We start from the raw sequence: 27,593 nt of genomic DNA, 5'->3' as shown, positions 1-27,593 counted from the left end.
TGTAGAGAAATCTGGATTTGAGCCTGGGAAGAAGGGAGGGCTTCGGGAAGGTGTATTTTTTTATTATTATTATTATTTCTCATTATCCTATTCTGACTTCTGGTTGGCAGGAAATTAAAATTAAACTAATTTTCCCATTTGAAGTCTGTTTTGCTCGTAACAGTATTTGGTGAATGATGTCTCCCTGTCCTTATCTTGTCACGTGTTTTATCTGTGCCATGCAGAATGAGGAGGGCAGTGATAGAGCAGCTTTGGTGGGCACCTGCTGTCCAGCCAGGGTCAAGCCACCACACTTTGTTTTGTTACAAGTGGGTCACATTGTGGAATCTGTGCATACTGAGCAACCAATAGTCAGCCAAAATGTGAGCAATCATTATGTCAAGTGGAACAGAGGTGGGCATGGTGAGACCAGGTTTCCTCTCCTAAAAATCACCCAGCTCTCCAGATAAATGCAAGGCATTGTAAAAGACAGCAACTCATAAGTATTTAAAGCAAGTGAGAAGTTGTTTCTGAGCTTCCTTTCTTCTGATGGCATTCAGTCAAGGACAAACATTATGGGACATTATAGGAGCTGGAGGGAAAACTCCTATACCACAAGAAAATTTGTCTATGGAACAGTCAGTCTGCTCAGTCACTGTATATTTTGCTAACTGAACTAAAGGGTTCTTTTTGCTCTTACATTCTAACACAGAGTGGATGTAGCACCAATTATGCAGTCAGGCACCTGTGACTGTATCCGTGTGCCAAACACATGGATTGGACAGCAGAATTAGACCCAATTTACACTTGTTAAAAAGCAAATAAAATAGAATTATACATTAAATCCACCACACAAGCCAGTCTGGTTTCATAGGAGCATTATTTAATCAAGCATAGGAAATACACAGTGTTCTTTGGGTGGCATCATAGCTTATGGTGAATCTGGGACATTTTTTTAGGAGTGGATCTGATAAGATGCTACAACATTGGAGATTTAAAGAGACTTGAGATGGTCCATCCTACTTCTGCAGCACACCTCAACAAGGTATTTGTAAACATCAATCAAACACTGCATGCTTGATTAGCACCGTAGTAACATGACTGCGTTACTGGAGGCCTCTAGAAATTGGACTGATAACTTATATTGTTGTAATCTTCACTTTCTATGAGCAAGGGTTGAATCTCTGAAGAAGTTCCTCCTTTTTTCTTCCGGCAGGCCCTGACAAGCCCTGTGAGCACAGCAGTAACGATGCCTCCAAACACAGCTGCTCCGACCAACCAAGCCCACATCTGACGGGCTTCCTGAAGATAGGGTGTCAAAAAGTCTTGGAAAGACTGAAGGGCTTGAAAAATCAAACAGAGAAAGAAAGATCATTTTACTTGATGCAATTCACTGTCAGTTTATGGAAGTTCTATAATAGATAATTCTGGAAGGCTGAATATAAAGAGACAAGAGTGGTAGAAATTATCTGAGAGCCACAAATAGTTTTAAACAAATCTCTTCAGCCCTGATAGTCTCAATCTTCATGTCCAAGGCTGGCACAGAGTTCTCTGTACCCACTGCTCCTCCTGGTTTTGTCAAAACTTCAGACTGTAACCCAAAGGTTTGATACTGTGTTACCAAAGGTCCCGCTATCTCAGCATCCTCTGGAAGCAATAAGTGAGGCAGAACACTGGGGAGAGTTTAAGGAAAGGTCAAGTTATTACAATGCCTACAAAATACTTACCCAGCCTCCAAAATTTGCAGGTCAGGAATTTCCTGAACTGGATGTTGTTGTGTTGTGTGTAATAGTCTTTGGAGGATTTTTTTTCTCCTTCCATCATCTTTTCAAGCTGCTCTTTGAACTTCTATCACAGCTTTTAGCAGCAAAAACATCCCTGCCTTAAGTATATTCATTAACTACATATTGGATGGGGAAAAAGCTTCCTTTTACTAATTGTGAACCTGCGTGCCACTTGCCTTGACAGTTCCTCTGTGGGGAGAGGCAGTAGACAACTATTCTGTGGTTATTCTGCACAACAAATCCTCTTTCTTTGGTGAATCCAAGGAAGCTTCTCACTGTTGAGAGATGATCAGCTGCCTTCTAGCTTTGTGATATGAACTGTGTGTGTGTGTTATTCTTGCTATGGCTTAATGAGTTATGAAAACCCTGCCATACTGGGCTCTCACTTCACAGCAGAGGCTGGGAAGAAACCTGTTCAAAATGCATCCAACAACGTGCTGGCTTGAATTTGAAAAATAATGATACTTGTCCACTTGGGCCAAGGAAGATTTGGAATCCACATGTCCCAGTTATTAGCTCTAAGACCATTATTAGCAGTAATTACTAGCTAGTAAGGAAAAGAAAGAGCACCTCTATGGGCACCTTCTCTGGGAACTCCTATGGTGGTTTATTTCTGAATGTTCTTTATGCATCTGGACTGATTTAGATGTACTCAACCGTATTTAGAATGCTGCACCCCCACAAAGGCTGTAAATGTCTTCCTGTTATCTTGCATTTTCACTGGTGCCCAGAAAAACAATCTATATATCCTCTTGGGTCATGGTACTTCTAAAAGCACATGCATTGTGCTCTGAAAAGATGCTGCCCCCCAGGGCCTGAGTGTAGCCAGGATGCTGCCTGGTTTGTGTGGCCCCCTGACTACCCTCTATTAGTATTCCAGGTGGATAGGGGGACACTGAAGGAGGAAGTCTCTAAAGGGTAATCTAATGGGACTTCAGGGCAGTTAAAGGAGTAGGTGTTCAGGTAGTATTCTCCTCGATTCCTTCAGTGCTAGGGGAAAATACTGAAAGGAATAGGAAAACTCAACAGATCAATACACCGCCAAGAGACTGGTGCCGTAGGTGGAATTTTGGGGTTTCTGTCCACAGGGTGGCTTACACAGCACCAGGCCTGTTCATGTTGGATGGGGTATACCTGAATCAGAGGGAGAAAAGGATCATGGCCTAGTAATTAGCAGGGTTGATAGAGAAGTCTTTAAACTAGGCATGAAGGGGGAGTGAGATAATTGGTTTCTGCCATTTCTTGTGTGTTTGTTGTTCACTGGTTGTATACTTCTGGATGTTCACAAAAAGTACCTGTGAGACTTCCACAATCAAAACTAGAAAGATGAGCTAGGAGAGATTCCAGTTATGGAGTCCCTCAGCTTTAAGGCATGGTTAGTTTTCTTTGTAGTGTTAAAAAGTTCCTAGCTCCTACAGATTTTATCAGTTTCCTCACTATTACAGCTTGGAAAATCTTTTTTAATGGAAAGATTGTCAAGCACTGGAACAGGCTGCTGAGGGAATTTGTAGAATCACCATCCCTGGAAGTGTTCAAAAATCATTTGGATGTGCTGTTAGGGTATGGTTTGATGGGCTTGAGAGGACTGGTTTTATGCTCTCTCTCTCAGTGTGAGAGAGAGTTTTTCTGGGCAAAAGTCAAGACTGCATCTGTAAATTTATCTGTTTTCATTTCTGAAAGAAGGAAAAAAATACAGAAAAAACTTAGTCCAGGTGCTGAAATATAACTCTTGAAACAACTCTAAACAGACTAACTTCTTTTGACAGCTATTGTTAGGTGGTGCCATTAATCTTCCAAATCTCTGTTATTGATACTAACTCTTGTTTGTTTTCATGCAGCCATGCAGGTTGTGGACATTTTACACTTCACAGTTCTCATGTCACAGAAAGCTGGGTATCTGCTCCAGCTTCTGCTCAGAGCAGCTACACTGTGACATGTGTCTTGGAGTCCTGAGGGATGGTTTTCCATACACACTGAGACCACTTTTGCTTCAGCACTATCATACTTATAAAACAAATGAAGCTGCAATTAAAACTATGTACTCTTACACGCTGATTTGCTTTGCAGTGGAAAGCAGAGCTACAGGCATCAGTTTTTCCTCAGGGACACAACAACAATATAATTTAGCATTAAAAAGCCATTTTGTCATTGGATCTTTCCAAGTTTTATTTCTCATCTTCTTTCTTAACCAGCCTCACCGTGCTCAGTTTAGTCCTACTTCATCTCTTCTAAGTTGCTGGTACTGTAACTCAGAACTGCTGCTCTTCACAGAGTCACAGAATCATCAACATTAGAAGAGACCTCCAAGGCCATCTAGTCCACCTGTCAACCCAGAACCACCAAAATCACCCCCAAACCACTTTCTTTAAGAGCAGACAAGACAGGTTTTGAGAATATGATTGGGCCAGATCTTGTGTGCCCATTCCTCATTCTGTCTTGTTCTCTTCCTCTGCCTTAACACTTCTTCATCTAGAAGATCTGCAGAAATGCTGCCTTTTCTTGATGACCAAGATCTTTTTTACTGACCTTTTTTTTTCTTTCATAAATGTTTCCTACTTGTCCAGTACTTCCTGTTTGCCAATCACAGACTTTCTCTTCTCCTAAAGAAAAGTCTGTATTTATACACTAGAATGAGAAAATCTGTGTCTGTAATTTGAGAGTCCAACCATTTTCCATTTGTAACCAGTTCTTCCCTTCAGATAAGAAATAGCCTAAGCTTGCTTCTTCTCAGTGAGATTAACAAGGGGTTCAACGACATCTGAGGATTATCTGGGCTTTCTGAACAAGGTTGAATTTCATTCATTGTGTTGATCTTTCAGAATAATTAAGGAACTACTTTCCTTACCCCTGTTAAAAACATAAGCAGAATTTAATAGGATTTCCTTTTTCTGAGGACTATGTGCTCCCCTGGGAAAAGGCAAGAGTCCAAGAGACAGCAAAAATTAATTGTTGGATGGTAAGTATTTTACCATTTCCTTCCTCTTGCAGTACAATTTCAGGATTCAGAATTCCTGAAAGTCACGGTATTTGCTACTTTGTCTGAGTTGTACAATTCTAGCAAAAACAGGAGTTTAAGAAATGAATGTCTGATTAAGTCATTAAATATGAGAAATATGTATATGTATTTCTGGTCTCGATCTGGCTGTTTCATGAGCTTATATTCCAGCACCTGGACTAAGTATTTTCTGCATCTCATTCCGCAATCTGTCCATACATCCAGGATTGCCCCATCTCAGCTGCAAAATCTTACACTTCCCCTTTTTTTGAACCTTATACAATTAGTGATTGCCCAGTCTTTTAATGTTTTTGAAAAAATCTGGAATTAGAAGGATTTTTTATCTTCTCATAAAACAGACATATTCCAGGTTATAGGCAACAAATTTTACATTTCCCCTTTTACCCAAAATTATGACATTACCTGGTTCTTGCAGATATTCATAGTCATACCCCAGCTCTCTTGAGGGTTTAAAAAATTCTCCATTTCTGTAAAGAGGGATGAAGGGGACCATGTAATTTTCTCGATTGTGCCCAATTGGTGCATTAGCTGCTGGGTATACTTCTAGCATGGGCCTGTGTCTTCTTAACCATCGTTCAAAAATGCTGTGGAAGAGAAAGCATGCTAATTAATGATGGGGATTATCAGAATTTTCTTTCTTGAAGATTAAAAGAAATTGATGGGTTTTTTTAAATGCTGGAGACAGAGTTGCATGCAATGTCTTGTGTTTGTGTGTGTAATGCTTTCCAAATTTCCAAATTTGGGGTTATCCACTTCAGTGCTGAGTTCCTATGCAAGCCTACAAAAAGCAAATGCCTGTGCTGCTGCAAAGAGTCTGAATGTGCTTTGAAATTCCATAAATGTAAATCACTCTCTTTCTGTGCTCAGCAATTCATGTGGTTTTGAGGAATAGAGAGAAATTGATTAAAGACCTCAATACTTCTTCCTCACTCTCTGAAACATTTGTAGCTAGTTTTGGACGGTCTTGTTTCTAGCTGCTCTGTCCTGTTCCTCTTCCTCTAATTTCTTAGTAAGGGTTTTCAATGAAGTATGAGTTACACTGTTATCCTATGGATATCACCAAAGGAGTGGAAACATCTGAGGAAGAAGTGATAAGCTGACAAAGCAGGTCAGCTGACAGTAAAGTGTCTTTCTCCAGCCAGAGCTTCTTCATTGACCTCAGTGTCTCCACTGTTGTTTAACACATTCCTCTCTCCCAGCTGCTGTGCAGCTTTATTTTACCTCTTCTTAAATACGTTATCCAGAGGCACTGCCGCTGTCCAGCTCTGGCCAGTGTCAGGTCTATCTTGCAGCCAGCTGGAGCAAGCTCCATCTGGCATGGGGACAGTTTCTGTCACCTTCTGGCCGAAGCCAACCCTGCAGCCCCCTAATTGCCAGAACCTCACCATATGAACCCAATAGAAGCTGTTCCCCATGCCTCCAGCCTCAGCTGCTCCATTCCATATTTCTATTCGAAAATTTCTTCCATTAGCTGTCTGTCACCACAGGCCTGTGTGTCTGCTCTTTAACTTGGATGCAGAAAGCTTAAAGGCTGCAGTAGGGGAAGTATATAGTGGCATTTTCAACTTAACTACTGAATGTGTTTGGAAAGCAAAATTAAGAACCTTCCAAAACATTCTCAGTTCTCCTCCCTTTGAGCTTTTTTTCTGGTCAACTCTTCACTTTCAATCCTCAAACCCTTTCTCTGATCCCTTTGTGTTTATTCACCTGAATGTGCCAGGTTGGAATAGGGAAGGTGGGAAAATGCTACAGGGCAAGCAGACGCAGGTATCTTCTGCATGAGGAAAGAGGACTCCATACTAAATCCAAAGATACTGGTGAGAGGTAGTTATCAACATTAGGCTCAGGGAGGCATCTCTCGATTCTTTTATTAATTATAAGGGATAGAAATGGTCTAAAGAGACCTGTAAATTGTGCTTTAATGGAGATCTTAGCTCAACAGTTGCTCCTCCCCAACACTGGCCACTGACCGAAGGACATTGACTTCCCTCCCCTGTTCCACCCCCAGCTGTTCAGGGCCTCAGGTTATCTCAGAAATACAGTTCCTAAATGCAAGTGCTCAGGGGTATGAGGATCTCTGCAGGTTATCAAGAAATTCTGCCAGCAGATTTCTACCTCTTATTTTTGGGCAGAAATATTGATATGCACATTCTGCATAGCCTACCAAATTAAAGCCCTCTCATACTCATCAAAATAGAGGTGGGGCCAAAATCTTTGTTCTCTTTTTAGGATCAAAAACTCTAGTAAATGAAAACATGACTGTGTTCATATACCTTTTCTACCCTTTACAATGCAGGTATTAATTTTGATTAAAATCATCATTTGTGTGTCTCTTCTTCAATTAATTTCATCAATCCTGTCTGGAAAAACTCTTACCTGAATAATAATGTTTAGTTGAAGCTTTCAGTTGGATAAGTTTAAACAATATGAAGACTTCAGCTGGTGCTATCTTAAGAAAGTTTGAACAGAAACTCTGTACTCTTTGGAGCACAGCATGAAGAAAATCACTAATCAATAAAAAAGAAATAGAATATAAAGGAATAATTAAGCTTGAGGAGCGCTGGGATGTGGGGAAGTGTTGTACTCCAGTCTTTTCCCTGCCTGGCTTTTACTCATGCCTTGGGTAAAGTACCCTGACTATCAAAGCTTTATTTCCCTAGCAGTTTTAGATGGGAGCTGAGATAGCTCTTCTCTGCAGCACAAGGTTGTTAGGGGTGCAGAGAGACTCTGGTTGTGGGGAAATGGTTATATTTTAAGGCAGAGGTGGGACTTGGATGAAGTTTTTAATGTCTGGTGATAGTACGTACCCTAACTTTGGAATGCTCGATCTGAGGTTCTTCCTGGGGCCTGATTTTTAGAAAATGCTGAGCAGTCACAATCTGAAAATTCAGAGGGCTGATAAGCACAAGGTTCAGAGATAAAACTTATCATTTGCCTGAAACAGCTCTGCAAGAAATGCCCTGAAGTGCATCATCCTTGCTGCATGAGTTAAGTGTTGCTGTTGCATAAGAGCTTTTAATAAGAATCCTTAAGCCAGTAATCTTTCAAGCAGAATGCAAATGCAAAGCATTTCCATGGAAATGAACATATGTACTTTTGGATTCCTTCTTTTGAATTCCTTCATTTGCAGTGTGGTTCCTACATGAGGTATCAAGCTTTACTTAGCAGTAGCAGGAGCATTGAATTGCCTGCCCTTGCAGCTGATCTTTAGATTCAGATGCGATCATATGCCTCTAAATCCTGATGTGATGAGTTTTGCTGATGCACGTGATGTGTTGCACAATTCACTGAGTTGTTTGAGAACAGTTCTCTCCATCAGATGGCACAAGATCTTATCACCCTGGCTGAAATCTCTTTCATTGAACATATCTGTATGTCACCATAGGAATCTCACAAACATTCTTTAAAGCTGTAAGAGTCACATTTTTTTCTACTCCCTTCAGAACAGCTAGTCATGTGCATTTATCTTGTAGTAGTCTTTGTTTTTTTGTTTTGGGGTTTTATATGACACTTTGAAAGATTTGGATCATATTCTTCTTGCTAATAAAATGATTGGGTGAAGTTGCATTTATTATTTCAATTTAAAGGCTCCTTCCCAGCTTATTCAGTAAGATGGACTCAAACCACTATTTTTTTCCTGGCCGGAAAATGCATGGTGATTTGTGTTTTCAAGAGTATTCATGGCGTTTTTAATTTTGCATGACAAAATTGACAGATGTAGTATATCAGTAATATTTTTTATGTGTACTTCATCTGTTTGTCTTCCTCCTTTTAATGGGGCACTTCTGGGGGCACTGCCATTTCCCTTCTCTCATATTTTGTGAGTTAGGGAAGAAGAACCTTATTCTTGCTTTTTATGAACAGTTTCCCAGCTTAATGGAAAAAGAAAACTCCCAATGGCATCCAGCTGGGGAGAAAAACCCATGGACAGGGCATACCTTCAGCTGTATTTCTATTGGTAAAGTACAAATGGTTCTCCTTGGGCATCATAAGCCATTTCACATCAGAGAGTTTTATGACTCCCCAGCCAAGTCCATTAACTCCCTTAATACATTTTTAAGGAAAACTGAAAGCCTCTGGCTTTTGCTGTCAGCCAGGTAGTGACACTGGCACAGTGCTCCTGTCCTTGGGGACTTAATTGAAAAGATTTGGGGAAAAAAAAAAGTGTATTTGGAGAAAGTAATCACACTGTTTTTGTTTCAGACTACTGTGACCACTGAGTCAAACATTGTAGAATACCTTTTTCTTCAAATAAAGTGTTTTCTCCAGCATTGGCTATATTTAAGGCAATTAGCATCAAATGTTTTCTCTGTCATGCAGGGCTGTCATTTCCTGAAGGCAAAGAGACCACATCTGAATAGCTATGAGGGATCACTGCAATTCTTTCATGTGCCTTGATCTACAGAGACAGTTTAGTCCAATAACAGGCATGTGGTTTCCATGACAGAAAGAAATCAGTGTTTCCATCATCAGATGTTGATCTGCTTAAAGTTGACGGAAGTTTTTCTTTTCTTCCCCTATGCAGTCATGTAAGTTATTTCCCTTTAGCATCTTGAAAATGTGTGGTTATTTCCTGTTCTTTTCTCAGGATCTGCAGCCTTGGAAGAGCCTAGGTCTGCAGAATTAATGCTACATGCAGAGAGACAAAATGCTGAGGTAATTAGCTGGTCCCTTCATGGAGCGACAAAGCGCCTGGTAAAAAAGCCAGGTTTGTGGCAAAGCAGCAGACCATAACTCCCTCAAATTGTTCATTATCTTGGCAAACCACTGCTTTTATGTTCTCTTCATATGAACCTCTGCATCCTTCCCTGGACCTGAGAGCCTAACAAAGTAGGACCATGAGGGAAGGGCATCTTCAGGGCCATTTTATTCCATATTGCCTCCCTTTCTTGCCTTAATTTAACTAAAGGTAACAAAAAGGACATCTAAAATTCAGATCAAGTTCTGCTATATCCAATCTCCATACTAATTCTGTGCCAAAAAAAAAAAAAAAGAAAAAAAAGAGTACTGGACATAAGTTTAGTGAGAAGGAGAGAAATCTCTGGCTCCTGCAGAAGTCTGGTTAGTTACTTTTTCTTCCTCAGCATCTAGACAAAGGGAGCAAACAGATCAGTAGCTATTTGTATAGCTGGAAGTGATATTTTCCAGAGGCTTTTTTAGCATTGCAATTCCAGCTAGACTAGCATCACTTGGGAGATGTTGGCAGTGCTATGGGAGCAGATGGGATGTGAGCGTGGTGGGAAGACAAGGAGGGATAAAGGGAAGTAGAGAAGAGCTAACCAAAAGTTTTTGGGAATTTTATTCAGAGAATGGAAATGGAGAGAATCCAGCCTGGGACTAGCAGCAATAAACCATAAATCCTTGAGGATGATGCGTCTACTGAGAAAGGTCCCAGGCAATCAAAGCTTAAGAAAGAGAAATTTGAAATGTGGAAAATAACTAAATTAAATAGAGTTTAGTCTCCTGATAGCCCTTAACATCCTCTGTATTTCCTCAGCAGCAAGCAAAATTGACTTGGAAAGGGTAGTTTTTATTTAAAGGCATTGGGCAGATTAAAAAATAATTCTTTCTAGATTAGAGAAAAATTTGTTTGCATTTGAAAGACTTCATTCACTTGAAGAAATCGAAGTGTCTAAACTGAATGTCTTAAATAAGAGGCCCGAGAACTGAAAGAGATTGGAGACTAATTTGAATTTTGGAAGATGCCCTATCTCACATTTAGTGCTCAGAGAGGCTCAGTCTCTCTAAAGTGCATTTCCAAAGTAGAAATAATTTTCTAGTGGGTGTAATATCAAAGTAATTACTAGATTATGATGATCAATACCCTGTGCAAAGATTATTTTTGTGGTAGGAAACAGAATTTTAATATTGTAGAATGGGCTGGATTTAGACACCTGAAGATAAGGATCATGTTTAAAAATTATTTAAACCTTGGAAAAATTGATCATGGGACATGATAAATTCACTGTCACTTAAGCTCTGATTCAGTCATAGGCCATGTTTGATGCAGAAATAGCTAAAGAAGGTAATCAAGTCAGAAGGATTCCTAAAAAACCATAAAGGCAAAGAATATTTTTCCTGCATATTGGAAAATTCTTAGAGACTCTTACAGGACTAATTTTACTCTACACAAAACAGGCAGAGAGTAAAAATAACTTACCAAAATTCACACTGGCCACACGGTAGGGGAATGGGACCTCAGTTCTGCGGCCAGTTTGTATCAAACTGTGGTACCCCTAAGAGTTAGGTTATACCACTGCAAAGCATGGAGTCTCAATTTTACTTAAATTTTTTCTATATATCTGTATATGGGTCACTGTAACTGCTGATGAGGTTAATACTTGTGTGTACCAGCTTTAATAGGTTCCAAAGTATTGCTATGTGGGAAAAGGTAATAGTAACGCCCACCTGGTATGTAGATGCTTTGTCAGTTTAAATTTTTCATTCAGGGAAAATATACTTTGCTTTTGCGAAACATTTTAGTGTGATATGGTGAAAATTAAAGCCATCTATAAAAGACATGGATATATCACTTCTATTTAATTGTGTATAAATAGACTCAAGTGTTTTCTTTGTTCTGCTCCATACATACCAGGTTATAAAAAATGAAATTAAATGAGCCGTAGCACAAAATTAATTAAAAAACCCAAACAAACAAACCCACCCTGGTTTAATGAGTGGTGGGAAAATAGGATTGATTTGAGTATGATTAAAAAAAGGCCACCAATATATATTTTCTTACTGAAAGTATGAATTCATATTATTTTATGAATAATATATGCAATGGGATTATAACTAATGAAAGGATGAACAAGAAATAACTGGGTTTATGCTGCCAGTGGGAAATACCAGGCAGAGTATAAAAGCATTGCTGTATGTAGGCTGGGTTCCTTCCTACTGTTCCAGATAGTGATGTGCACTCTGAAAAAGATGCTGCTCACAGGAAGGAAATCTTAAAATCTAGAAAAATCAGAGTAAAAAAATAAGAGTTGCATTTTTCTTTATCATTTCCCAAGTGTACTACCACAGTCATGGGCAGAGGTACTCTTGACTGACTGAGTGTAAGAGGAGAAACCAGACTTTAAATGCCCGTTTCTAACATTGAGCCACCTCAGAGGCACTGGCTCATAGTGAAAACTAACTGTCCCTTCAGGAAGAGTTAACAGAAAAATTTAATCCTGTGTGTTTTACCTTGCAATGAAGGACAGCTGGAGAGAGATGAAGGGGGAAGAAGAGGGTGCAGTTTCTCTGGATGAATTTCTGTCACACAGTAAGGAGCAAGAGTGGCATTGCAGGTCTGCCTAGTGGAGGACTACAGTCACCTTATGATGAAGGCTCATGGTCCCTCTGGGTCCTTTGCACTGCAGGGGACACAGTACAGATTTCCTCCTGTCTCCTTGTCCTCATTTTCCTTGTAAGCATTTGCATAACGATGCCATAAGCAGGATTAAGGGACTGGTTTGTTTTAAAACCAAACTTTCCCCTTATTTTCATTTGTTCTGGGATAGTTTAGGTGAGATAAAGCTGTGGATCTGATTAATTATCCTTTTGTGTGATGGCCAGTACCAGCACAAGGGATAAACTGAGGTGAGCATCTCTGGGCAGCACTAATTGCCGAGCAGGACTTTTCTTCTTCCTAACCTATGTGCTAGGTCAAACTGACTTAAAGCAACATTGAAATTGTGCCCTCTGTTTCTCAATAGCCTGATAAAACTTTGCCTCAGCTGAGCCTGCACGCAGTATTAACCACTCAGCTGCTAGACATCTGCTTTGTAATCCACTTATAAATTTGTCAGGTTCAAATCCAAAGCCATGTACTTGGTTGTGCCAGGTTTGGCACAGAGATTTTCATTCCTCATCTCCAGTTGTGAGACTGAGGCAAGGTCAGACTGACTATGTCAGAAGGAATACAGAACATTGTTGCTTAGAGCTCATTTATACAATTTATTTCAGTATCATGAGATGTGACATGATGTAGAAGAAATCTGGCAAGCAACATGTATTTGCATTTGGAAAGAAAAGAAAAAGGAAATAAATTAAAGAAAGCTTAAATGCCAGCCCAAGGACTGTGATTACACAGTAGTCATCACTTTAAAAGTTGGCACTAGTCAGCTAGGATTTCAAAGTCACCTCAGGTAATTCCCATCCCAAGCATTTGGGAGAAAGATCAGTGCTTCAGTCCTGGAAGAGGTGCTGATGCTGAGGCTGTAAAGTCAAGGCACTGTACTGTTTGCCAATGTATGCAGTTATATTGCAGTATTCTTTTTGGTTCTTTTTGTTTTAAGTTGTCTAAAGACACCACAGGGACTCTCAGGAAGGTTGTAAACAAGTTACACTGTCTGATTAAAAATTAAGATACTGCCCTCAATTATTGTGAAAACCCATCCAAAGCCTTTGAGGCTGTGTCCCCCACTGGTGAATCACTGCTGAGGATTGCCCTGGGTTACAGTGCTTATTCTGTCTAGTCTCAGCTCCTGGAGAACATCCAGGGGCTTCCATCATCAATTCCAAGCTGCAGCATGCAGCAAGGAACTTTGGACAACTTTGCCTCTTCCCCAAACCCTCGCAGTACCTCTGTGAAGTTATTCCTGTGCCAGTCCCTGGGCCAGCCACCAGAGACACCTGTGCATGTATATATCTCTATATGTATGAATGTTTTCCCATAACAGGCTTTCATCATGGTCAGCCAAACAGGTGAAGAGGATGAGACTGTTGGTGCCATTGGAATTTTGGGTGAGTGCTGCATTTTTTGCATTGATCTGCATATCTGGTCAAGCGTGTTTGCATATATGCATACGCATATATATACACATAGTGCGTGTGTGTGTGTGTGTGAGGTTGGGAACACATGATCAACCTCAGTACTGGCTGCACCTAAGAACATGAAGCCATACCAGCTTGGGCTTCAAGATAGACTTGCATGAAACAGAAAAAAAAAAAGGATGTTTTAGCCTGGTGGAGCTGTCTTCCCACATAATGCTGGGCTTCTGATATTTTTTCTCAGAGCATGTACTCCTCATGTAGATCAATTACATGCATCTGAAATATGGATATTCATTTTCAGGAAAGGTCTAGCCTACTTCATTTTTTTTCCCTTTTTCCTATCTTCTGAACAAAAAGTGGAGATTTTTTTGTGGACTTGAGTGTAATAGATCACCTGAAACATGAAGGACAATGTGCAGCTGACATAAAGCCCCTTCCTTATTCAGCAAGGTTGCAGGCTATCTCCTAAAGTTGTACTCTCTGAGTGAGATATAATAACATATAGTATGCTGACACCTTCCCACCCACTACAAAGTACCACCAGAGCTGGGCAGCTATATGACACCTGAGGATCTTAGCACTGCTCTGCTTCACGGATCTCACTACAACCATTTCATCTCCTTTGTTCTCACTGCACACACTGGATATTCAGAAAGTGTCAGATAAAGGAAACAAGAGGGAGGGAATTGACAAGGGGTAGTCTCATACAACCAATTCCACCTAAGAGAAAACCAATCTTACTTTGCCTATGTCGCAGTTTCTTGAAAACCTCGAGGTTACTTCAGCTGCTGCATTCATAGAATCAAAAAATATCCTGAGTTGGAAGGGACCCACAAGAATCGCTGAGTCCCAGTCCTGGCCCTGCACAGGACATCCCCAAGAGTCACACCATATGCCTGAGAGCATTCCAAACGCTTCTTGAACTCTCTCAGGCTGGTGCTGTGAGCACTGCCCTGGGGAGCCTGCTCAGTGCCCAACCACCCTCTGGGTGAAGAACCTTTCCCTAAACTAGGGACCTGTTTTCTGAGCTTCTCCTTTTTGAACCTAGATCTTGCCTGACACGGTACCATGCATTTATGAGATATTTTTTTAATATTTCCCCTACCAATGTGTTTTAGAACTTTTTCCCCCAATCTATCAAACACCCTCAACATATCTGTAGGACTAAGTGAAGAGAAGGGTCTTTATACTTTCATTCTGACACTTTTCCTCTTTATGTCAAACGACTTGAGCTTCCACAGCTATTTGGAGAAAATGCAATTGGATCTCCCATTGCTGCTTGGCATGCTTATTTGGCTGCAGAGTGCAATATAACTTCCCCTCATTGCTCCAATAATCATGCAGTCCTCCAAATGTTTCTCTCCTAGAATAAAAAATGTTACCAGCTCCTCAAGCCTCTCTTGTGAAAAGAAGCTGCTCAAGCACCAGAGTCCTGCAGAGAATTCAGATAGAATGATCCTGAGCAGAGATGACTGCTCTCTGTTCCTCTCCCAGAGAGGGCTGCTGAAGTCCTGCAGTTCTATTCCCCATTTGTTATCACAATATCCTTTGGTTACATTGCAAACTGCTTAAGCTTCCCAAGAAAGTCATGTAGCTACCTGAGGCTTCAATTCCATTGCATCTAAGTCTGGGCTCCCCTGCCACAGAGCTTAACAACCTGAGCAGTCCTGTAGCCTACTTTCCCAGTAAAGAAACCTTACTGAAATATTACTGGGTTTGGCCTTCTCAGAAAACTGGATAGGATGAAACAAGTGCTGAGCCCAACTTTGCTGCTGTATTACCATGTAAAGAGCTTTATTTCAACTAAAGAGGAAGATAATGGATAAGCTAAGCTTTACACTAAAGACAAGAGCTGAGTGTCTGAGTGAGCTGAGTGAAAAAAGGGTGTAGGAATCTGTGCAGAGGAATGTCCATATACTCTAGCGTAGGACTACGTAGTGCCTTAGCCTAACCCAGTTATTGGCAAAATAATCTAATTCCTGTGGGAGCTTGTCCATACCTATGCAGGAAAGAAATGTGATTAAGTGAGGATTAGCTGTCCTGAGATTCTGTCAGATCTGATCTAAACTTGGTTGCTCTTCTTCGTCAAGTCAGCCTTTGTTTAGCACAATGGTGTAAATAACTTTTCTGAGGTACAGGAGATAAATTCTTGTTCCTTAAATGACTGTCATCATGTATGTTGTTTCACTCCTTACTGACAAACCAGAGTAATGTTTGGCTAGAGATATTTGTTTTCCATTCAGATTTAGGTCTCCAATACTGTCCAACACTGCAAACCCCAGGTTATAGATGAGACGTTATGGGGTGTCCTGTGTGCTTTGTAAATAAGGAGATAGAAATGCAACCAACCACGTGCTGCATTGAAAACAGAAGTTAGCATTTGATGGAATGTATATCCTGCGCTAAATTTCTCAGATTCATTTTTGCCATGATTTGATGCTAACACAAAAACATCACTTGAAGTCAGAAATAGTAAAAATGCCAGCTGCTCCAAAGTTTAATAACTACTTTTCCCTGAAGTCAAAGATAACAAGCAGATTAAAATGGATAGCTGTGGAGGTAGCTGGACTGACACCATGGAACCCGCTTTTGTGCTCTGCAATTCAGTTCTTTTGAGACTTAAATATTGTCATTATTGAGGTTCACAAGGGCATATAATACATAAATCACATCTATGGAAGTGAAGTGATAATTTTTTTTGATGAATAGGAGGTAGCTACATGTGGGTGAGAAAAGTACCATGTTTTCTTGTGATTTTTTACAATTTGAACAATTACATCAGCTGTTATTGCAGAAGTACTGCAGGAAGGAAATGCTAGCTGTCTGCATCAGAGTTCATTTTGATTGCTGTGCCGCAGGGAGCTTCCTCCTCCTCCAGCATTAAGAGAATAGGTGAAGACTAACCCTGCAGCTCTTGTGAAGTTTCAGGGTGGTGTAACCTTTCCTTTTAAAAACCAGTAATTGTTTGCAAAATATGTGGTGTATGGTGTGATCCATTCAGTAATTGTATTGGTTGAACTAAAATCTTGCAGTAAGATTGATATGAAACCTGCACTTTAAATGGGACTCTTTGAACTGACCCTGCTATATAATAGACTTTTATGAACAGAATGGATCATTACAAACATCTAGCCTGAATAATAGCATGGCAGGTGAGATTGCCAACTGCTGTATTTCACATATGATGCAGAAAATGTCTATTTAAGCTTTCTCTGGTCATTCCCCTAAAGTAAGGTGGAGCAGCAGCGCTGTAGGTTATATGCATGCTTAATCAATATATGCTTAATCAATAAAAAGAATGTTTATCTCCAGAGCCTGATCTTTGTCATTATTTCTCTCTGTGTCTGCCTCTGTATGGTGTATCTTTGGATATCCAGAAGACTTATTTAATGTTACTTTAAATGCAGGTGCACCCTCTAATGTACTACAGATACTCAGTCCCCCTCTGTCCACTGGATCAGGGATGCTCTACACCTGTACTCCTTCACTTTTGCCTCTAGTTGTGGTACATGTTAGATGAGAGGTGATGTGACCCTCCAAGGCTGTTCCTGCATCCCTTTGGGTGCTTTGCAATTGCAACTGCTCAGGCTTACTGAAGTAGGTGTTAGAGCCCAGCTCAGTATCTTGGTGTGTGATTTGCCTTTCAGCCCCAGCCACAGTGATATGAAAGCAGAGATACTGGGGAGCTGTTTCTCAGCAACACCCCATCCTTCCCACTTACACTCTGCTTTCCATGGATAGATTTATGTGGTATTTCATAGGAGATGTGAACTCACTCTGCCCACATACCGAGCCCACTTTGAGTGAGTCAGCTCCATCAAACAAGCTGAGTAGCTCTGGTTAACATGCTACAAAGCCTGAGAGGTTAGGAGGGAAAGGTTAGCAGCTCTGTTCGGTGCCAAAAGTGGGCTTGTGGTAAAAGAGGGAGTATGTGTCCTCCTGCTCATTTGCAGACATCCCCAAGGGGAAGCAAAATTAAAAATGTAGAAATTTCCTTTCTAAAAACTTCCATGCCCAAGTTTATCCCCGCCTTCTGTACTTACCTGCTCTGTATCTCATACTTGTTGTAGGAGCTTGTGTGTGCCAATAAAGCTTGTGACCCAGAGTCATTCCCGGCCCACCGTCATCTCAGAGATTCTGCTGAAGAGAGTTTTCTTCCTCAAAGTCCCTTTTGATAGAACAGATCTGCTTTCTGTGTGCAGGAGCTGCTCTAACAAGGTTAATTTTTTAAATACCAGGGAAGGATAAGAGCTGGGCTACCTTGCTGCTGCGCCACAGAACCCGCTGGTGGGACATAGCTGTGCATGCTGATCAGAGCTCTCTTCCCAGGATATTGCTAATGGCAACCTCTTGACCTGTCTTTGTCTAATAGATTTCAAGTGGCTCCAAGCCGTAGCTCATCCAGCTCCAGAAAAATATGACTTCTATGGCTGTGTCATTTGCAAATGTAACCTCAAAAAGCAGTAACAGCCTTGCTGTGCCCATATCAAGGAATAAAATTAATCATATAATTTGTGTTTATAATGTGAGTTTTCAATTTTTAGACTGCTTTATTATTGGCTGATATATTATTGTATTACAATTCCCATATCAGCTGCACCTCAGTCAAAAGTTTTGGTGTTTGTAAGTTTTTGAATACCAAAGGGAGAAAATAATTCCTCAGCCTCATATTTTATCTGTGCTGTCTCCCACTGGAGACATTTCAGGGTAAAGAATCACTCTTATTTCATGTATTAAACAAGTCTGGAAACATAATGTTGTCTTACAAGAATTTTTGATGATTCTCTTTGAATGCATTTTCTCCAAATGTTCCAAATCCTTGAAGCAAATAGTTTTTAATTTCTAAAATAAGTTTTTGTTTCCTGTCAACATTTCAAAACAAGAGAACAATTTGGTTTTTTCTTGTGCCGTTTTTTGGTTTAAAAACCCTGAGATGGCATTCAAGAGAAAACGAAAATGTTCTCTGTTTTACTCTGTTTCAAAAACAGAGTAAAAATAAGTAACTTTTATTTTGACATCTTCTGGGAGCGAAAATCAAATTTTCTCTTGTTAAAGCATTTTTTGTGACGAAATCACTTTTTCCACTTTTGCCATAGTGCTGCTTACTATTATGAATTTTTTTTTAAGTGGAAGAAGTTGCATTATTGTGAATATATTGAATCCAAAGGGACTAAAAATGTCCAGAAAGTTGGCAGAGGGAATAGGGTGCTGCTGATCAGAGCAGGGATGTCCAGCTGTGTCTTGTCTTTGCTATTTCATGCGACAGTAAATGAAACAATTGTTATCTCCTGTTTCTTTGATACTTGAGAACCATAGTCAGAGGCTAAGGATATGCCAGGTGCTGCACAGACCAGGGGAATGAGATAGTCCCTTAATGACAGAGCTTACAACATGCATGCAGGACAAGGCACAACAGAGAGATGCAAACAGACAGGAGGAGGACCAGGCACCCATGTTCTGGGACTGCAATAGTCCACTCACTAAGGAGGAGTATGGAGGGACTTGCCTGAATGTCAAAAAGGTGTACAGTACAGAATGATATAATTTACATTTTGGAGGGGTGCATGAGTTCCTTAACAATGATTTGGGGTTGAGCAGTGAAGGGCCTTCCCAGTAGAAACCAGCTGATCTGATGTGAAGAGAGCAAAGAAGCAGCAGAAGGGTATGAACTTGGAGTAAAGAAGAACATTGAGATGATGTGATGGTGGTTTCAGCAGCATTCTGAGCTGTGCAGTTATTTATGATAGCTGGAGAAAACAGGTCTTTTAATGATGACATCACTAGAACTGGCAATCTGGATCTAGCTCTAGACTAATACACAAATAGTATAACAAATACTCGGCTTTAGAGAGGTGAGAGACTAATATCCTACACATAGGCTGTGTGTCTTCAGCAAATTATTTCTAAATTTCTTGTTCTAAAACCAGGACCTTTGGAAGCCATCCACATTATTGTAATTAACTCTGCCCATTGCTGCAGAACTTCAGAACAAGATGAGGACTGAGGCCCAATTACATTAACTGCTGCATGGGCATAAAGCTGTAAGGAGATCTTTAATGACAACTTCTATTCCTTGTTGCTTTTTAGCTTTTCTTAGGGAAATTGTTGGGTTGTGGAGTGGAAATCCAGAGTCATAGAGGTATGAAATAAATGAGAAGAAAACTGAAATATTCAAAGTATAGAAGTGCAGGACTAAGAGATGAAGGTGCTACATGCCTCTAGAGATGAAATGTCTAAAAGATCCAGCAGAGAGGAAAGAGTTCCTTCTCTGAGCACAGAAAACACCCCAGTGATCTCAAGTGGGATTGTGGGCTCGTGCTTTCATGGCCTGTGCAGCTGCTCCTTACAGCTTGTGTGGGTTGACTCCTCCCTTGTCATTCCCTTGTGCTGACTGTAGAGCATATCTGAATAGTAAAGAGATTTGCAATTAAGAGAAATGCTTCAGAGAGCTAAAAAAGCTCTTGTTTTTGCTGAATGTATATTTTGTTGCATCATTTTTTCTTTTTATTTTTTAAGCCATTAAATTAACAATTAATAATTTTTAGGGTGGTTGCCTGGTTTTACCAAACACTGAGACTTGATCCTGACATCTTCTAGCAAATAAGAAGGCAAGGAGCCTGATTAATCATTGCTAATAAAGCTGTTGCCTGAGTACCCTCATACCTCTGCACTACTGAGAGGGAATGGCCTAAAAAAAATGGAAGTGTTTACAAGCCAGTGCTTTTTTCTTTCACCTGTGTGATCTCAACTGCACCTCTGCTTCATCTATCCTTCCCTCCTTTCGTGCATCAGGCCTGAGCAGGGCAGGTGAGGGACAGCAGATGGTAGGCTGCCTGTTGCTCAGTTTAGAAAGCAACTCCTAGCATTTGGCTCACACCTGTCAGCAGACTCCGTATACACTTGTTTATCCTCCTCTGTACCATATGTTTCCATGAAAAATCAGTTCCAATGATCTATTGCCTTATTGCTATCACTCCTATTATGGATGTAACTGAGCATTTCACAGTCATTAATACATTTAGCCTGACAGCATCCCTACTGCGTAGGCATCTAATATCTCCCACTGTACAGATGGGTTAGCTCAAGCTCAGATCCACAGCTCATCAAAACCTTCATTGAAATCAATGGGAAGGAAACACATCTCCAGGGGATGAAAGTTTGGGAGAGTAAGCTGCATGCTGGGTTTCACCCAAGGAAATTTGCAGTGGAGTGAGGAAATTCCTCTGTGGATCCTACTTGGATGCTCAAAGTGGGCAACCATTCTTGATTTCCTGTCACAGAGCTGCTCCCTACCTCTGCAAACCCAGCAGAACTGTGATTGCTGTTGTCATCACAAGATACAGTTGAAAAGTTATTTAAAAGCCCATTGGCCCAATATAATCTTAGCAGTCAGCTCAAAAGTATTTTGCCCTAATGAGAAAAGTTGATAAGGACCAACAAATGTGCTTCTGCTGCTCTGGAGACTGTCTCCCAATTCCTCTATTCTTTACATTCTTGCTTGCCTCTCAAAAAAGAATTTCTTTGCTGCCCTTCAAGTCTATGTAGGAGAGGAACAGGATTTTCTAAAATGCACTGTATGTACCTATCAGTCATCTACTTATTAATTATAACTGAAAGCATGATTAATCTGTCACAGATAGAGATGCTAAGTAACCCAACTCAGGCTAATGCATTTCTGTCACCTACACAAAAGGCAGCATTATTCTCAGATTTTACATCTCTGTGTACTAAGGCCCATATTCACAGCAGCTGCAGAGCACTGGTGATGCCTTTCTGCCAGATGGGATGAGGTTGCGTCCTGCATATCTCTATTGCCCCTACAGAGTCTGTGCAGTGGTTTATTTCCTCAACACTAGTACAGTTTAATGAGGTAATCTTTTACAAATAATTTTGCCTTTTAAAATTGATGACAACTAGAGTTATGAGAATCATTTCCAGGGACTCATAATGACCATGACTGAAATTCCTCAGAGGAAAGGGTCAGCATGAAGACCAAGGTGCTATTTAAGCCTGCAACGAGTAGGAGCTAAGAGATGCACAGGTCTCCTGCAAGTGTCAATGTCTAAAGAAAACAGTTCTTTTGATATGGCACAACACTTTTTTTTTTCTCTTCTGTGTTCCTTTTCTCTGAATATTCAATTGATCCTTTTTTTTAATGGCCTAGATGCTGGAAAGTTAATTTCCAGGCACCAACTTGAGATTAGTAACCACACTTGAAACCCTCATCCACCCATCCGGTGAAGCAGTCAATGTATGGATATGCTAAATCACAGCTAAGCTACACTGTGTAAGGTTTAAAATGTCCTCAAGAAAAGCTTTTCACATAAAAGATTTTCAAATCTGACACCTCCAGAAGGCTGATTATACCCTACAATATGAGGAGCAGAAATCACGTAAGTCAGCCATTGAAGGAACAATTCCACTGAGGCCTGGGTGACCTGCTAAGACTTGATGCCTTATTTCTGGATGGGAAATATAATCGTTAGGCTCATTAAAAATATAATCTATTTCATATAGATGTATATATATATAATATTTTATTGGATGTAAATGGTATTATTTTTTTTCAGTCCTCTTATATTTTAAATATATATAAAGAGCAAAAACTTAACTTCAACTTTGTCTTTTTATACCTGCTAGCTTTTTAGTTAAATAGGATAAAGTTTTATATAAGAGTTTTGATGTGCCTGAGACTGCCTGACCCTGCAAGATGATCCTTGCAAGCTGTAATCTGCATCCCTCCTATGCTGCATGCTTCAGTGGCCCAAAGGAAGAAACCGTTTGGTCTTCATCTCAATAGGCACCTTACTGCATGCAGGCAGAGTCTCAGAGTTCTGAGCATGCAGATTTATGGCAGTATATTGTTTATTGTTTATTTTTTGCCCTAAGCAGTGCAGAAGTCAAGTAAAATTCAGTGGAGAAAAAGTAGAAGATAAATAAGAAAATATAAACTGCTCACGAATAAGTGTTTGTGTGGCTTTTACAGTTCTTTGCTTAGCTTTTTTTTTTTTTAATTGCTCTTTAGTCATCACAATTTGGTGTAAATGCAGTCCAGAGTAAATTGTTTGTAGCCATTCACATGTGACACAGAAGTGAAGAGAAATGTTCAGTAGTGACACAGAAATGAAATCTTGGAATGTTGCCCTCAATGAAGGAATTTCACCAGTTTCTTGCAAAACTGTGTTCTCCTACCCTTTCTTATTAATAAACATGATATCCTTCAGTTTGCTCTCCTTTCATTATGCACAGCTGTACTCTTCTCTTTCATCAAAAAACAGTCAGAATTTTGTTTGTCACACTTAAATACTAATTTTTCCCCTTTATTTATGAATAACAGGCTTAGATTTTCCTTATGGAATAGAAATTGAAACAGCCCTGGCATTTAGAATGTAAAGGAATCGCTCCAAATGATTATAGTCATGTTAAAATGAGTCACTCACTTTTGATCCCAACTTCCTGACATACACATTCATATATATTAATCATTGTGACATCATTGAAGGACTATTTTTACCTTTTTAATAAAAGCTGAGTGCATTTGTCAACTCATCAAATTATATTTAATCCAGTGAACATACAGACTGGTTAGGAAAGACACATGCTTTCAACTAACAGCACAGCTCCTTTCTACATGTCTGAAAATGTTGTGTGTGTAAAAACATGTAAAATGTTTGCACTCTTTGAAATGCAGGTGAAAAGCCCACTGGAAAAAAAAAAAAAACAAACCACATAATGAATTAGTTTTACTAAGGAAAATGAAACTTACCTGTCCACAAATGCATGGTGTAGTACAAAGATGGGATCATTTGCAGAGCCTTGTACTTGGGACATGGAGCCATTCATGTAGATGTGAAGTGCGTTGTGCAAACCACTTTGTGCCGGGTTTGATATCGCAGTCTGTGGATCAGCAAAGCCTGTGGAGAAAATCATATTCTGATATGACAATGTGTATAATTCCTTTTCCAGTAACAGTGAAGATCAAAGTACTTACTTTCCATTCATTTATATTCAGCTTTTTAGACAAGAGCTTAGGAAAACTTGTAAAGGAGTGCTAATATATTTCAAAGGCAGAGGAAAGATGAAATTAAAATAAGCTTAATTAAAACTCCTGCAGTGTAGCTAATGCAGCATGTCAGCAAATGTACTGCTTAATTGCTTTATATTTTTCAATTTCTTGGTCTATTTTGTCTGGCTGATACAAAGCAATATAATCCCTATAGACATTTATATGTGGACATTTATTTATGTTGAGAAAACTTTTTCACTTTATTTCAATTTTTAATCTCTATACTTACAGGCTGCTAAGACAAACCAGGCTATTTTATCTCATCATATACTCAGTAATCTATTAATGTTTGCCTCTATAGAACACATTCTTGTATTGATAGGATCCAACACAATGCAATCTATAACCTCTACAGAAGGATTTGGTGAGTAATTAATAATTTTTTACAGTCAGACTTGCAGGATGGAAGTCTGTGGACTGCTGTTATTTTGGAGGACACTTAAAAGATTACTTTAGGAAGAGCTTGCACAGATGAAGCCCCAAGCAGGAAATACTGGAAGACGATATTGTGCATTAGTTTTTATCTTGGTAGCCTGTCTATATTTAAGATTGATGTTATAGCCCTACTCATCATCCCATCAGCCATGCTTCCAATTTACTTTCAAGGACTCCCAGTAAAAGCCAACTCAAATATCTGATCCTTCTCTGGGGTTTTCCCAGAGAAAAGAAAGAGAAAGCAAGGTTGTCTTCCCAGTCTATTTCTGAACCTGATACTAGTTCTGATATTTAATCCATGCCACAAAGAGAGCTGTGAACAATATGATCATTGTGTTGATCCTCAGCATTTCCCAAATATTGTTTTAGTTTATCACATCTGGAAGGTGGAAAAAATAAAGATATTAGCTTTTATCTAAGGGGAATTCCTAATGGACTTTTAACACTTGCTTTATTTACTTATTTGGATGAAGAACTAGCACTTGAATGAGAATCAGTAATATACTGTTGAAGTGAATGTCCCAGTCTTGCTATTTGACGCCGTTACTCACACCACAGGGCAATTGCTGACTTTGCAACCTGGATTCTCATTGTAGAAAATCTAAAATGCGCCAACTGCCAGTGGGTGTTTAGTTCAGGGGACAGAACTACAGCCAGTATGAAAAAACCCCTTCCCTGTGAAAACCCTAACATGTAACATGGAATTTGGATCCATGGTTTCAGCTGTCTTGCTCTGGATTTGCTCCACTCTGAGTCAGACAAGGTATTAATTGAGATGTGGCTAGAGTTGCCTTATGAGTAGGGTCATACCCTGAACTTGGAAACCTGAGTTTTGCACCCAACTGAGACTCTGATCTTCTGTGTGAAATGATTTCGTTGCTTTGTCACTCTAAATTCCCTCACTGGGCCTTTTGTTGTCAGTCAACCTCTTCAAACAAGGGTAGAGCATCTGGCATAAACCCACTGGTATTTATAAGAAACATCAAATCATAACTATAGCACCTAAGTACCAAAAAACCAGTAATAGCCATCCATCTTTCTGAGTCTATAGTATGACAAAGCTTTTAAAAAATTCAGGGGAAATCAGAGTTGAAAATATAATTTGGACATTTGGAGAAGGTAGAGTTGGCTTGCTTTGAATATTGTAAACTTTAGGGTAAAGAAAATCTGGATTCAGGAAACAAAAAGAACACATTAACACCTGCAGATTTTAAGTACATCAGATATGGACCAGGATTCCAGAGTCTGCTTGGTCACATAAATGGCAAAGGACAGAAGTTCTCATAGTGAAAATTGGGCCCATAGAAATCTGCAGGATGGTGAATGCTATGTTTCCTAGCTATCAAATAAGGGGGAAAAGCAGAGTAAAGTATTACTTATAAAGAATATATGTACATTGACAGTCTGTCCAGAACTCACAGGAAGAAGTGGCAACAATTTTGGCTTTCTTGCTGCTGGCCACAGCACGTGGTTATTGGAATCAATCAATTTGGCAACACTAGGACATTTCTGTGAACGTTAACTGGATAGCATATATTTGTGTATCATTCTGAAGCAATTCTTCCACTTATGTTCTACTGCATTAAGTATCAAAGTATGTTTAAGGGAAAAATAAAACTTATTTCAGGGTCTGAGTAGACAGCTAGATGTTGATATCAGACTTTGGATGCGTCTTACATTTCTTAATGCATTTTAAACACTTGATCTAATCATTCATAAAAATACACAGAATACTCATTTTGGCTCTGGACAGCTTTTCATGGAACATCTGCACATAAGTAATTTGTCTTAATCATCAAAATCTCTGCACTGGAAGAGTTTCAGCAACTCCACCCTCCAGCTCCAGATAATTGGGGTACATCCACTCAGTCTCAAAGTTGATGTCATGTTTAACCGCGCACATTATTCTGTTCTAATATCTGATCGCTTGTTATAAAAAGTTCATATAAATTTATAAATTAGCAGGAAAAAAGCCATGATGTGATGTCACTGCATCTTATTAGCTTGGGTCTTATTTCAGACTTTTAAAAGCACTTCAGTACAATCAGTTATGCAGGATGAAATACTAGAGTGGAGTCGCCCAAAAAGAACATGTGAAAACTTCAAAGTTTTCTCAGAGTACAGGAAACTTTGTTGAGGTAGCTGCAGTAAAATCACCTCTAAAGCAGATGTGAGACTACAGATACAAGCAGTGAGCTGGAATAAGAGTTCCTCGTCTCTGTATAGGGGAACTCTTCTTCCTCCAGCTGCCTTGCCCCATGCTGTGCCTTCCTCTCCTCTGCACTAAATTTACCTCGTCAGTCCTTTTGTGAACTGACTTTACGGACTATTCTGGCAGTAAACTATCCTGGAGTGTGGGATGTGAGGTTTTTTTCCCAGGCCCCTAAAATGTAGACTCTCAGATAAGGATATGATGAGGACAAGTGATAGTACCAAAAAAGGAGGGAGAGCTACTGACAAATGGTTGAAGGAGTCTGCAGAGAGCTATTAAATCGTCTTGGTCAGTATAGGAAGCTGTAACTTTGAGATGTTCTTATAAACCTTTGGTTGATTATGGTGCATCAGAAATAGCTATCAGGACATACATCACTGAAGTGAAGTTTCTCCAGTGATTTGGATAGGAGAAAAATCACAGTTTTGGGGTACATAAACCTTGCTCTGCTCCTGTTTCTAACACTGTTGATCAGCAACAGTGATTCAGTGGATTTGAAGTAGCTTTACTGAGCCAGGCTGAATTAAATCAGGTGGGAATTTAGACAAAACTTTATTCTAATAGAAAATAATGATGCCACTCAAAAATTAAAGCTGCCTGATAGTTTTTAGGATGGTATATAGATGGTTCTCATTCAGCACGCAATTAGCTCAGGTGTATATCTTTTAATAGAGTACTTGATTACATTAACTGTGGATTTTTCAATCTGCTAACAGAGACCATAGATGTCCATGCACCATCAGTCAAGTGCAGAACTTTATGTAGAAAGCAGGTAGTGTTTTCCTCAGTTGCTCATTTGCCACTGACTGAAGTGCTGTAACTACACTTAACAGCAGGTATGCAGAGCTTGGAGAGCATTAGCACTGCAAAGTGCTACAGAAATGGAGGATCCATTCCAACAATCCTATTTGCTTTAATTGTCTTGGGGAACTGCTTAGCATCTCTGGCATCCCTAGCATCATTTAGATATCCATAACAGTTTTGCAAGTGGTTTTCTGAACTGCAAAACAGTACTTCTTACAAAATGAATCTTAGTTTTTGTCACTTTCTAGGCCAGTGAAAAGGACAGCTGGTACTTTAAAGGTCAAATTCTGCTTTGATTTTTGCATGTTGAGGGGATTGATTGCACTCCCAGTCAGTTTGCAGAAAACACTAAGCTGGATGGTTGATCTGCTGGAGGCCAGGAATCACAGAATCAATGAGGTTGGAAAAGACCTTTGAGATCATCCAGTCCAACCAAACATCCCATGTCAATTTGACCATGGCATTAAGTGCCATGTCCCATCTTTCATTAAACACTTCCAGGGATGGTGACTCCACCACCTCCCTGGGAACCCA

The 27,593-nt window shown here is 39.8% G+C and overlaps 1 protein-coding gene across 1 annotated transcript in view; it reads right to left on the bottom strand.

Annotated features, from left to right (window-relative positions):
- Positions 1-840: 840 nt before the first annotated feature.
- Positions 841-27,593, bottom strand: part of TYR (tyrosinase) — a 42,191-nt gene continuing 15,438 nt past the window's right edge. The window contains exons 3-5 of the mRNA XM_066570371.1: positions 23,309-23,456; positions 5,182-5,363; positions 841-1,322 (exon numbers count right to left, since the gene is read on the bottom strand). Of these exons, the coding sequence (XP_066426468.1) occupies positions 1,099-1,322; positions 5,182-5,363; positions 23,309-23,456 (554 nt within the window). The 3' untranslated portion in view covers positions 841-1,098. The remainder of the gene's footprint in view (positions 1,323-5,181; positions 5,364-23,308; positions 23,457-27,593) is intronic.

The sequence above is a fragment of the Molothrus aeneus genome, chromosome 2 (assembly GCF_037042795.1).
Source record: "Molothrus aeneus isolate 106 chromosome 2, BPBGC_Maene_1.0, whole genome shotgun sequence".
In the NCBI taxonomy this organism is placed as follows: domain Eukaryota; kingdom Metazoa; phylum Chordata; class Aves; order Passeriformes; family Icteridae; genus Molothrus; species Molothrus aeneus.
This window is presented reverse-complemented; position numbering and strand designations above follow the sequence as displayed.